The sequence below is a fragment of the Mustela nivalis genome (assembly GCF_964662115.1).
Source record: "Mustela nivalis genome assembly, chromosome: 3".
In the NCBI taxonomy this organism is placed as follows: Eukaryota; Metazoa; Chordata; class Mammalia; order Carnivora; family Mustelidae; genus Mustela; species Mustela nivalis.
In genome coordinates, this window is record NC_139022.1 from 4638333 (window position 1) to 4651813 (window position 13481).

Here is a 13481-nt window from a genome sequence, read left to right on the forward strand (position 1 = left end):
TCCCCTCCCCCTCCCACCTCTTTCCTGACTCCTGGGGCCCCGCCTGCTACGGCTGCTCACTTTCCACGGTGAGCTTGGCCTGCGTCTTGTCGTCTGGAGTCTCGCACCCATAGAAGCCACGGTCAGCGAAACCCACACAGTGCAGAACCAAGCGGTGACTGGTGCTTTCCGCGTGGATCTCCACGTTCTTGCCTGGCGCCAGGGCGGCTGCATTCCGTGTCCACTTGACATCGGGCCACGGCCGCGTCAGCTCCACCTCCATGGTCACTGAGCTCCGCTCTTCCACCGTCTGGGGTTCCAGCTTCTTTCTGAATAGCACCGGAGCCTCTGAGGTCACAAACAAGGGAAGTCACCACAGTCGCGACCACTCTTGGAAGAGCCAGAGCTTGAGGGCCCTTCCACCCCCTACCCCACCCCTCAATGGCACAACTGCTCCCCACCATGACCTCACATTCCGCCTCCAGGCTGGGCCCAGCTGAGCATCTGCATGGGCACAGTTCATGGGAGGAAGCCGGGCCCAGCTGTGCACCTATACACATACACTTACATGGGAGAAAGCCAGGCTCAGCTGTGTACCTGCACAGGCACAGTTAAGTAGGAGGAAACCAGGCCCAGCTGTGTATTTGCACAAGTACAGCTACATGGGAGGAAGCCAGGCCCAGCTGTGCCCCTGCAAGGGCACAGTTATGTGGGAGGAAGTCAGGCCCTGCTGTGCACCTGCAAGGGCACAGTGATGTGGGAGGAAGCCAGGCCCGGCTGTGCAGCTGCATAAGCACAGTTATGTGGGAGGAAGCCGGGCCCAGCTGTCCATCTGCATACATACAGCTACGTGGGAGGAAGCCGGGCTCAGCTGTGCACCTGCACAAGCAGTTTTGTCGGAGGAAGCTGGGTACAGCTGTGCACCTGCACAGGCATAGTTACGTGGTAGGAAACCAGAACCAGCTGTGCAACTGCACACATATAGCTATGCGGGAGGAAGCCAGGCCCAGCTGTGCACCTGTACACATACAATTACATGTGGGGAAGCCAAGCCCAGCTGTGCACCTGCACAGGCACAGTTACATGGGAGGAAACCAGAATCAGCTGCGCGCTTGCATACGTAGTTATGTGGAAGGAAGCCAGGCTCAGCTGTGCACCTGCATGGGCACAGTTTCATGGGAAGAAGCTGAGGCTCTGGGAGGCTGCTCCTTCCCCAACACGTGTCTCCTCTCCTGCTCCCTGGCCAACAACCAGGCCAGACACAGTGCCCAGAACTCCTAAGTGTGGCCCATGACCACCAGCAGCAGGTCACAGGGAGCCGGTGCAACAGACTGAGCCCCCGGACCTGCAGCACCAGCCACTCTGCTCTAGGGAGACCCTGGACACTCCATGTTAAGGAATGAAAAGCATGATGCAAGTGGGCCTCCCAGTCCCAGGCTCTGCCGTGATCTCCCCAGAAGGTCTATGTGTGCACATTACTCTCACTCAGAACCTGCAACAGCTCCCCAGGAGAGGTCCTGGCTCCAGCCAGTGAAGTTCATCCCCACCTCCTGCCTCTGCTTGCACTGGCTGCCAACTCCATTTCCATCCATGGGGCTCAGCTGAGGATGCCTCCTCCAGGAAGCCTCCTTGGACAGCCTCAACCTCTGCCCACTCCCCAACCAGACGCGCCTTTTGGCAGTTTACTGTGTCCCCTTCCAAGTAGGTACCCAGCCCCTGGGCACCGCCCATCCCCCCTCTCCACCTTTGTGAAATATCCAGGTCACCCAGACCAGCTGGACCCAGGCTGGCAGCGGAAGGCTGCAAGGGAATGAGCCCATGGAGAGGCCCTCCCTGAGGCCCCATCCACTCACCTCGCACCCGGAGAGCAGCTGAGGACTGGATACCCTCAGCCTCTGCAGTGATCTGACCAGCGTCCTCCAGGGTCAGGCCAGAGATGGTCAGGCTGTGGCTGGAGCTACTTTGGGAGATGAGAAACTTCTGGCTGGGCTTCAGCAAGGTGCCATCCCGGAACCACGTGACTGCCGAGTCGCCCGGGGACACCACGCACTGGAAGGTGGCCTCTCCACCTTCCTCGGCCACCACCGCCCTCAACTCTGATGTGAACTTGACCGTGCGGGGGGCTGTGGACAGGGGTTTTCCTTGAGAGGCCCCACCCTGCAGTTGTGGATAAGGGTATCTCCACCAGGCAGCTGCCCAGGCATGCCCTGCCCGACTGCCCGCCCACCCACGTATGTGGCCCTCCACTGAGTACCATTGACGGTGAGCTGCGCGCTGGTGCGGTCGTTACGAGTCTCACACGTGTACTCCCCCGCATCCTCCAGCCGCAGGCCTGACACCGTGAGGCAGCGCCGGGGCCCTGTGGCTTCAATCTGGAAGCGCTTCCCAGCCCGGAGCTGTGTGCTCCCGCAGCGCCACACAACCTCGGCCTGGGGCGGGCTCAGCTCACACACCAGCGTCACCGTGCCCCCCAGCTCCCCGCTCACAGGCTCCAGGGGCTGGCAGAACTTGGTGGCCACCTCTGCAGGACAGGAAGGGGCATCAGCTGCGGGACTTTGGCTGGCACTCACTGGGGACAGCCCGCTCCAGCCCCGCCCCCTGCACACATGGGGTTCCCAGAACACCGCCCCCAGCCCTGCTGACCTTCCACCTGCACAGGGAAGTCCTGCCCTGCCGTGCCCACACGGCAGCTGTAGACTGCACTGTCCAGGGTCTGGGCCCCGTGGATGGTCAGGGTATGGGTGTCCCCCAGGCTGGCTGTTTCGTGCCGCTTGCTTCGGCGAATCTCCACACCATCCTTGAGCCACGTCACCGCGGCCACAGAGGGTGTGGCCAGCTTGGCTGTCAGGACAATGTCCTCATGCTCCCTGACCACCAGAGGCTCCCTGTGGCCAGGTCTCTCCAGGGCGGGGGACTCGGGCTCCAGCTCTGGGGGGAGGTCAGTGAGCATAAGAGCAGGGCTCTTGTGTTCCTGGCTTGGGCCCCATCGCCCCTAGCAGCAGGCCTGGGTCCATATTACAGAAGGGCATCGGGAAGGAGGCCCAGGAGGGGAGGCAGGAAAGGACAGTCTGGCCAGGCCCAGGTCAGGATGGGCATCCAAGCAAGAGCAAGCCCACAGCTGGCCACATCACAGCTGGACACTTAGGATCCCAAGACAAGAGCCCCTTCAGTGAGGCTCCACAGCTGCCCAGCTCCACATGTGTGCTCATGTTTCCCTAGAACATGACAGCCCTAGACAGAGAATGGTGCCTGTCACAGGCCACAGGCCTTAGGGGTCTACAGGACACCAAGAAAGGCTCATGGCTGGTTATCTGCTGGTTACAGTGGGATTCTGGCAGAAGGGGAGATGCTTGGGGAAGTGGATGCCCAGAACAGCCAAAAAGAGGGACTGCAGTTCTCCAGTCCGAGCACCTGGGCAGTAGATAGAATCCTGGGCTGGGCCCATCACAGAGAACCCAACACAAGTGCAACGCACAACTGTCCCCCTATCCGGTCCAAGAGGGGCTCCTTTCCTGACTTGTCAGGACGTTATTACCTTTATGGAACCCTGGCACACACCTGTGACGTCCAGGCGGAAGGACAGCTTCTGGCCTCCCGCCTCGCAGCTGTACTCCCCAACATCTGCCTTCCCTGCCTGCTGCACCACCAGCCGTCTGCTGCAGCCCTTGGCCTCCATGTGCACGTTGGAGCTCGCACTCAGCTTCTTCCCGTCCTTGTACCACGTCACCTCTGTCTGGGCCTGGGCCACCTCACAGCACAGGGTGGCACTGGACCCCGCCTTGGCCTGCACTTCACTGCGTGCTGGCTGCTCCTTGGCAAACACCACGGAGGGTTCTGGGGACAGAGAGAGATGCACATAATGGAAGATACCATGTGCCTTAGGAAGGCAGCACTGGGGGAAGAAGGACTACACCGGGAGGGAGGAGAACTGGAAACGTTTCCAGGCTCTGCATCAGCTGTATGGTCTGGAAAAGCCCCATAGCCTTCTTGACACTAAGTAAAAAAATCTAATTACCCCATGCATCAGCACTGTGGGTAGGAGAACATACATCCTATCATGTTCCATGTGGACTATCCCAGCTGGGGACCATATATTCTCCACTGTTTCATGTGGGATGTCCCACTTGGGGAACATATTCTATCACTGCTCAACGTGGTCTGTTTCAGGTGGGACCACACATTCTATCTCTGCTCCACATGGGCTGTCCGACTTGGGGACCGCATATTCTAGCACTGCACCATGTGGGCCCTCCCAGGTGGGGAAAGCACATTCTATCACTGTTCATGGGGGCTGTCCCATGTGGGAGTGGTCCCAGGTGGGGACCATACATTCAATCACTACTCCATGTGGGCTGTCCTAGGTAGGACCACACATTCTGTCACTGCTCAATGTGGGTGGTCCCAGCTGGGGACCATATAATCTATCACTGCCCCACGTGGGCTGGTCCAGGTGGGACCACACATTCTATCTCTGCTCAACATGGACTGTCCCACTTGGGGACCACACATTCTATCTCTGTCCATATGGACTATGCCAGGTGGAGACCACACATTCTATCACTGCTCCACGTGGCTGTCCTAGGTGGGGATCACACATTCCATCACTGTTCTATGTGGCTGTCCCAGGTGGGGACCACACATTCTATCACTACTCCACATGGGTTGTCCCAAATGGGGACCATACATTCTATCACTGCTCCTCGAGGACTGTCCTAGGTGTAACAACACATCCTGTCACTGCTCTACTTGGCTGTCCCAGGTGGGATCATGCATTCTATCACTGCTCCATGTGGGCTGTCCCAGTTGGGGACCACACATTCTCTCACTGGTTCACATGGCTGTCCCAGGTGGGGACTACACATTCTATCGCTGCTTTACATGGGCTCTCCCAGGTAGGGACCGTACATTGCCCACTGCCTCACGTGGGCTCTCCCAGCTGGGGACCATATATTCTATCACTGCTCCAAGTGGGCTGTCCCAGATGGGGACCACACAATCTCTCACTGCTCCACGTGGCTATCCCAGGTGAGGACATTATATTCAATCTCTGCACCACGTGGACTGTCCCAGGTAGGAACCACACATTCTATCACTGCTCCACTTGGGCTGTCCCGGGAGTAAACCACACATTCTCTCACTGCTCCATGTGGACCGTCCCAGGTGGGACCGTACATTCTCCCACTGTTCCACGTGGCTGTCCCAGGTGGGGACAGTACATCCTATCACTGCTCCACGTGACTGTCCCAGGTGGGGTCCACACATTCTATCACTGCCCCATGTGGACTGCCCCAGGTAGGGACCATACATTCTATCACCCTTGATCAAGGCTAGAGTTTTAACCCAAACGCTGACCTGTGACATCCAGGCGGAAGGACACCTTCTGGCCCCCGGCCTCGCAGCTGTACTCCCCGGCGTCCGCCTTCCCCGCCTGCTGCACCACCAGCCGCCTGCTGCAGCCCTTGGCCTCCACGTGCACGTTGGAGCTCGCACTCAGCTTCTTCCCATCCTTGTACCACGTCACCTCCGTCTGGGCCTGGGCCACCTCACAGCTCAGGGTGGCGCTGGACCCCGCCTTGCAGAGCACCTCACTGCATGCTGGCTGCTCCTTGGCAAATACCACAGAGGGTTCTGGGGACAGAGAGAGATGCACATGATTGAAGATACCATGTGCCTTAAGAAGGCAGCACTAGGGGAAGAAGGACTACACCAGGAGGCAGAGGAACTGGAAACGTCTCTAGGCTCTGCATCCACTGTGAGGTCCAGAAAAGCCCCATAGCCTTCTTGACACTAAGCAGCACAATCTACCTACCAAATCCCATCAGCCCTGTGGGTGGGAGAACACACATTATATCACTGCTACACGTGGGCTGTCCCGGGTGGGGACCATACATTCTATCACTGTTTCACGTGGGCTATCCCAGGTGGGTCCACACATTCTGTCATTGATCCATGTAGGCTCTCCCAGGTGGGGACCTTGCATCCTAACACTGCTCCACAAGGGCTGTCCCAGGTAGGGACCACAAACTCTATCAGTGCTCTATGTGGGTAGTCCCAAATAGGGACCGCACATTCTTGACTGCTACATGTGGGCTGTCCCAGGTGGGGACCACACATTCTATCATTGCTCCAAGTGGGCTGTCCCATATGGTGACCATACATTCTATCACCGCTCCACAAGGACTGTCCCAAGTGGGGACCATACATTCTATCACTACTCAATGTGGGCTGTCCCATTGATGACCACATATTCTATCACTCCTCCACGGGCACTATCCCAGGTGGGACCACACATTCTAACACTGCTCCACATGGGCTGTCCCAGGTGGGACCACACATTCTATCATTGCTGCACCTGGGCTCTCTCAGGTGGGGACCACGCATCCTATCACTGCTTCATGGGGCTGTCCCAGCTGGTGACCATGCATTCTATCACTGCTCCACATGGGCTTTCCCAGTTGTGGACCAGTCATTCTATCACTGCTCCAGATGGGCTGTTCCACATGAGGACCACTCATTCTATCACTGTTCCACATGGGCTGTCCCAGATGAGGACCTCTCATTCTATCTCTGCTCCATGTGAGCTGTACCAGGTGAGGATAATTCTACCACTTCTCCATTGGTCCCTTGTGGAGACCAGACACTATGTCACTGCCCCATGTTGGTCTTGCAGGTGTGAATGTTGAAAGAGACTCCTGTTCACAGGAACCTGTGGACTCCTGCTATCTGCACACCTCAACCTTCCCAGAGGATGCAAAGTCTTTCCACAAAGTTTTCAGGGAGCCCCTTCCCTTTAGTGCACAGAGTTACTCAGGCTTCAGAGTTTCAAGTTCTGTCCTGACAACTGCTGGCAGTCTCGGTGGTATGTAGTTGTGCCTGTTGTGGATTTTGGGGGGTTTTTTGGTTTTTTGTTTTGTTTTGTTTTGTTTTGTTGTGGTGTTTTTTTGCATATTCTCATGACTCACACAGTGGAGCAACTTCTCTTGTCTTTCCTGTCATTACTGCTTGCTCTTAGGTAATGTCAGTGTCATGTATTTGTCCAATGGCCAATAGCCCTGCCTGTCTTTCTCACATTTATTTTTAGGAGCTCTATTTGAATGACAGGTGTCTCTCTTCCACATGTGTGTGGCTTGTCTTTTTACTCTTTTCTGGTGTCTTCTAATGAATCAAAGATTTTCATTTCTTTGTGGGCAATCCTGTCATTCCTGTCCCAAGGTGGCTAGTGCATTTCTGTTGTGTCAGAATTCCCTTATTAGACTGTAATCTAATCCTCATCTCAGAGGATTCCTCCTCATCTCAGAGGGCCATTGTGCCACCTGTCGCCCTGGGGTCTCCAACTCATTTAGGATTGGATTTGTGTGCACTGTGAATTACCTGACAACTTTTTTTCCATATGGTTTAATGGCAAAAAATTATTTTTCATATTGCAAAGACCAGACATGCTGTCAAAAAAGAAAAAGTGCAGATGAGGCAGGAGTTCGTATATGGATGGGTCTGTTTCTTTCTTTCTTTCTTTCTTTCTTTCTTTCTTTCTTTCTTTCTTTAAGATTTTATTTATTTATTTGAGAGAAGACAGTGAGAGAGAGCATGAGAGGCGAGAAGGTCAGAGGGAGAAGCAGACTCCCCATGGAGCTGGGAGCCCGATGTGGGACTCGATCCTGGGACTCCGGGACCGTGACCTGAGTTGAAGGCAGTTGCTTAACCAACTGAGCCACTCAGGCGCCCGGATGGGTCTGTTTCTGAGCTCTTTATTCTGTTCTTTTTATCTGATAACTGTCCAATCTTTGCGATCTGGCTGTCTACGTCACTGTAGCTTTATAGTAATGCTATGGCAGGTATTTGTAGTACAAATACACTGAAACTACTTATCAATTTTCGCCACCCTCCACCATCCTCCCAAAGAAAATCTGCTTGGATTTGAATTATCAATGAACATCTCAGATTGTTCCATGGATTCCTATCCATTTACTTAGACCTTCTTTATTTTCTCTCAAAAATGTTCGATAATTTTCCCTCACAAAGTTACTAAGCACGTTTTATTAGATTTGGAATTAGAAACATGGTACTTCTGATGCCATTATAAATCTTTTAAATTTTCACTTTCACATGGTTTCTTGTCGGTATATACATACAGACGCATTTACTATGTGTTCACATTTGTACATGGTTATCTTTCTGATTACACACAAAGTCTAACAATTTTCCTTTGGAATTTTGGACTTGGTGATTATATCACCTACGAATTTTACCCTGTTTCCCAAGTTTTAAGCATTTTATTTCCTCCTTCAGTGCTGTGAGTGTTAACAGTGTACCTTCTTCTCTTAATCCCTATCTCATAGGTAAACCCCTCAGGGTTTTGCATTAAGTATGATGTTTCTGTTGTTTCCTGTAGTACTGTTTATCAAAGTATGGAAGAATTGTTTTACTGCTAGTTGGTTAAGAATTTTATAGCATGAATGGAGGCTAAAATTTATCAAACATTTGCTTGGGGTTTATGTTATACTTTATCAAACTTTCTTCTGCATTTATTGAGATAAGCTATTGTTTTTCTCCTTTGAGCAGTTAGTGCCACATTATACAGTTGATTCTTAATCGATGTTTGAACATTACAGGTCCATTTAAATGCAGATTTTTTTCAGTAAATACACTACAGAACTGCAAATGTATTTTCTCTTTCTTGTAATGTTCTTAACACCATTTTCTTCTCTCTAGCTTACTTTACTGTAAGAATACAATGTATAGTACATATAGCACACAAAATATGTGTTAATCAACTAAGTTATTGGAGTCTCAGTCAATAGCCTATTAACTGTCAAGTTTTGGGGGACTCAAAAGTTATATATGGACTTGTGGCTACATGGGAAATTTGCACCCCTAGCCCCTCATCATGCAAGGATCAACTACAGTGATTTTCTAATGTTTTGACTATCAAACCAACATTGCATTCCTAGACTAAGACTTCAAAATAGTGTATTTTCATTGACATCCTGCTCGGATGACTTTGCCAATAGTTTGTTGAAGACATGGCCTAGATATCCACAGGAGATTGGCATAAAATTTTAATCCTTCCTACTTTCCTTGTCAGATTTTGGTACTGTATTATATTAGCTCTGTGAATCAAACTGGAGGATATATATCTTTAGTTTAGAATCTCCATGAACATGGAATAATTACTTTCCAGAATATTTGGTGTAATTTATCAACAAAACCACTAGGTTTAGATCATTCTCTGTGAAAATTTTGATTACTATTTACATGCACTTAAAGTGATGGGACTACTTAAGTTATCTATTTCTTCTTGTGTCACTTTTTCATATGCTTTTCTAAGAATTTGGCCAATTTATCAAAACTCTGTGAACTGATTTCATAAAATAACATGCCATACTCTCACAAAAAATCATTTTAGAGATATGTAAGTTTTGTGGTATCTGTACACACCCCAAAATATTATATACTGATATACTATCATAACTATTGTATGTTGGCACCTGGGAGTCAATGTGGTGTTACTGCCCAGCATTCTCTGAGCTTAAGAGAAATTTACCAAAATGAATACATTTAGCCCTCAGACTTCCCCATAAAGCATCCCAGAGGCACAAATACACATGACCACAAGGAAATGCCACTATATACTCCTACACCACCCAATGACTGCCACCACAAGGACTCATCTATAGCAAAGCATGATGATATAGCCTAGACTGCTTACTTCCTCCCTTTCTAAACCTGTAAATTAAAGTCCAAGAGGAATTCTGATACAGAATGGTCTTACTGAGGACACAAGGAAATAAGATTTTCTTTAGAAAGAGAATTCCAGAACTTGCATGTGACTATCTCAGGCACATACATACCAACGCTCTGGTTCTGTTTACTTTGCACAGCCTTTGAAGGAAAACATGGGTCTAGATTTGCTACCTATATGGGTGCATATCCATGTGCAAAACAGTGAACAGTGTCCTAAAACAACTAAAACATTATATTCTAAAGTTCAGTTGAGACATTTCTAAGGATGATTATATGGTCAAAACTTCCCCATTCTGATTTAAAGAAATCAAAATGTCTCTCACTAGCAAGAATCCCATACAATCCTGAACAGGGCACCGGGGGCAACCAGAAGAAGCACAGTCACATAACCAAGGTGTGAGATGCTGAGCTACTTCAGCACCCAAGCATGAAGCACAGCCTTCGTCCTGGGCACCAGGGGACGCTGAGAGTGTTCTCTGCGGGTGCTGAGATGCATGACTAAGCATTAGGACACAAAAGCACTGCTCAGGGCACAGATGGCCCCTCTCCCTCCATATGCACCCTTCTCATTAAACCTCCACCAGTCATAGCCATGCCTATGAAAATAGAAGACAACAGGATGGCCAAGGTGAAACATGAAGACTAAGGGAAAGAGCACCAGAGTTTGTGGGGTCTGTAATGCAATGCTTTTATTACCTCCAAACAAGACAAGGTGGTAAGAAGGAACTGACCTGTGACATCCAGGTGGAAAGACACCTTCTGGCCCCCTGCCTCGCAGCTGTACTCCCCGCTGTCCGCCTTCCCCGCCTGCTGCACCACCAGCTGCCTGCTGCAGCCTTTGGCCTCCACGTGCACATTGGAGCTCGCACTCAGCTTCTTCCCGTCCTTGTACCACGTCACCTCTGTCTGGGCCTGGGCCACCTCACAGCACAGGGTGGCACTGGACCCCGCCTTGGCCTGCACTTCACTGCGTGCTGGCTGCTCCTTGGCAAACACCACAGAGGGTTCTGGGGACAGAGAGAGATGCACATAATGGAAGATACCATGTGCCTTAGGAAGGCAGCACTGGGGGAAGAAGGACTACACCGGGAGGGAGGAGAACTGGAAACGTTTCCAGGCTCTGCATCAGCTGTATGGTCTGGAAAAGCCCCATAGCCTTCTTGACACTAAGTAAAAAAATCTAATTACCCCATGCATCAGCACTGTGGGTAGGAGAACATACATCCTATCATGTTCCATGTGGACTATCCCAGCTGGGGACCATATATTCTCCACTGTTTCATGTGGGATGTCCCACTTGGGGAACATATTCTATCACTGCTCAACGTGGTCTGTTTCAGGTGGGACCACACATTCTATCTCTGCTCCACATGGGCTGTCCGACTTGGGGACCGCATATTCTAGCACTGCACCATGTGGGCCCTCCCAGGTGGGGAAAGCACATTCTATCACTGTTCATGGGGGCTGTCCCATGTGGGAGTGGTCCCAGGTGGGGACCATACATTCAATCACTACTCCATGTGGGCTGTCCTAGGTAGGACCACACATTCTGTCACTGCTCAATGTGGGTGGTCCCAGCTGGGGACCATATAATCTATCACTGCCCCACGTGGGCTGGTCCAGGTGGGACCACACATTCTATCTCTGCTCAACATGGACTGTCCCACTTGGGGACCACACATTCTATCTCTGTCCATATGGACTATGCCAGGTGGAGACCACACATTCTATCACTGCTCCACGTGGCTGTCCTAGGTGGGGATCACACATTCCATCACTGTTCTATGTGGCTGTCCCAGGTGGGGACCACACATTCTATCACTACTCCACATGGGTTGTCCCAAATGGGGACCATACATTCTATCACTGCTCCTCGAGGACTGTCCTAGGTGTAACAACACATCCTGTCACTGCTCTACTTGGCTGTCCCAGGTGGGATCATGCATTCTATCACTGCTCCATGTGGGCTGTCCCAGTTGGGGACCACACATTCTCTCACTGGTTCACATGGCTGTCCCAGGTGGGGACTACACATTCTATCGCTGCTTTACATGGGCTCTCCCAGGTAGGGACCGTACATTGCCCACTGCCTCACGTGGGCTCTCCCAGCTGGGGACCATATATTCTATCACTGCTCCAAGTGGGCTGTCCCAGATGGGGACCACACAATCTCTCACTGCTCCACGTGGCTATCCCAGGTGAGGACATTATATTCAATCTCTGCACCACGTGGACTGTCCCAGGTAGGAACCACACATTCTATCACTGCTCCACTTGGGCTGTCCCGGGAGTAAACCACACATTCTCTCACTGCTCCATGTGGACCGTCCCAGGTGGGACCGTACATTCTCCCACTGTTCCACGTGGCTGTCCCAGGTGGGGACAGTACATCCTATCACTGCTCCACGTGACTGTCCCAGGTGGGGTCCACACATTCTATCACTGCCCCATGTGGACTGCCCCAGGTAGGGACCATACATTCTATCACCCTTGATCAAGGCTAGAGTTTTAACCCAAACGCTGACCTGTGACATCCAGGCGGAAGGACACCTTCTGGCCCCCGGCCTCGCAGCTGTACTCCCCGGCGTCCGCCTTCCCCGCCTGCTGCACCACCAGCCGCCTGCTGCAGCCCTTGGCCTCCACGTGCACGTTGGAGCTCGCACTCAGCTTCTTCCCATCCTTGTACCACGTCACCTCCGTCTGGGCCTGGGCCACCTCACAGCTCAGGGTGGCGCTGGACCCCGCCTTGCAGAGCACCTCACTGCATGCTGGCTGCTCCTTGGCAAATACCACAGAGGGTTCTGGGGACAGAGAGAGATGCACATGATTGAAGATACCATGTGCCTTAAGAAGGCAGCACTAGGGGAAGAAGGACTACACCAGGAGGCAGAGGAACTGGAAACGTCTCTAGGCTCTGCATCCACTGTGAGGTCCAGAAAAGCCCCATAGCCTTCTTGACACTAAGCAGCACAATCTACCTACCAAATCCCATCAGCCCTGTGGGTGGGAGAACACACATTATATCACTGCTACACGTGGGCTGTCCTGGGTGGGGACCATACATTCTATCACTGTTTCACGTGGGCTATCCCAGGTGGGTCCACACATTCTGTCATTGATCCATGTAGGCTCTCCCAGGTGGGGACCTTGCATCCTAACACTGCTCCACAAGGGCTGTCCCAGGTAGGGACCACAAACTCTATCAGTGCTCTATGTGGGTAGTCCCAAATAGGGACCGCACATTCTTGACTGCTACATGTGGGCTGTCCCAGGTGGGGACCACACATTCTATCATTGCTCCAAGTGGGCTGTCCCATATGGTGACCATACATTCTATCACCGCTCCACAAGGACTGTCCCAAGTGGGGACCATACATTCTATCACTACTCAATGTGGGCTGTCCCATTGATGACCACATATTCTATCACTCCTCCACGGGCACTATCCCAGGTGGGACCACACATTCTAACACTGCTCCACATGGGCTGTCCCAGGTGGGACCACACATTCTATCATTGCTGCACCTGGGCTCTCTCAGGTGGGGACCACGCATCCTATCACTGCTTCATGGGGCTGTCCCAGCTGGTGACCATGCATTCTATCACTGCTCCACATGGGCTTTCCCAGTTGTGGACCAGTCATTCTATCACTGCTCCAGATGGGCTGTTCCACATGAGGACCACTCATTCTATCACTGTTCCACATGGGCTGTCCCAGATGAGGACCTCTCATTCTATCTCTGCTCCATGTGAGCTGTACC

The 13481-nt window shown here is 52.0% G+C and overlaps 1 protein-coding gene across 24 annotated transcripts in view; it reads right to left on the reverse strand.

Moving 5' to 3' along the window:
- Positions 1 to 13481, reverse strand: part of OBSCN (obscurin, cytoskeletal calmodulin and titin-interacting RhoGEF) — a 142710-nt gene that overhangs the window by 74926 nt on the left and 54303 nt on the right. For 19 of the 24 annotated variants that reach the window (XM_082723998.1, XM_082724001.1, XM_082723990.1 and 16 more), the window contains 8 exons: positions 12246 to 12521; positions 10452 to 10727; positions 5332 to 5607; positions 3538 to 3813; positions 2623 to 2907; positions 2234 to 2500; positions 1833 to 2102; positions 61 to 327 (listed from right to left, as the gene is read on the reverse strand). In XM_082723998.1, the coding sequence (XP_082580124.1) occupies positions 61 to 327; positions 1833 to 2102; positions 2234 to 2500; positions 2623 to 2907; positions 3538 to 3813; positions 5332 to 5607; positions 10452 to 10727; positions 12246 to 12521 (2193 nt within the window). The remainder of the gene's footprint in view (positions 1 to 60; positions 328 to 1832; positions 2103 to 2233; positions 2501 to 2622; positions 2908 to 3537; positions 3814 to 5331; positions 5608 to 10451; positions 10728 to 12245; positions 12522 to 13481) is intronic. The other 5 variants (XM_082723982.1, XM_082723987.1, XM_082723980.1 and 2 more) reach the window with 5 other exon arrangements.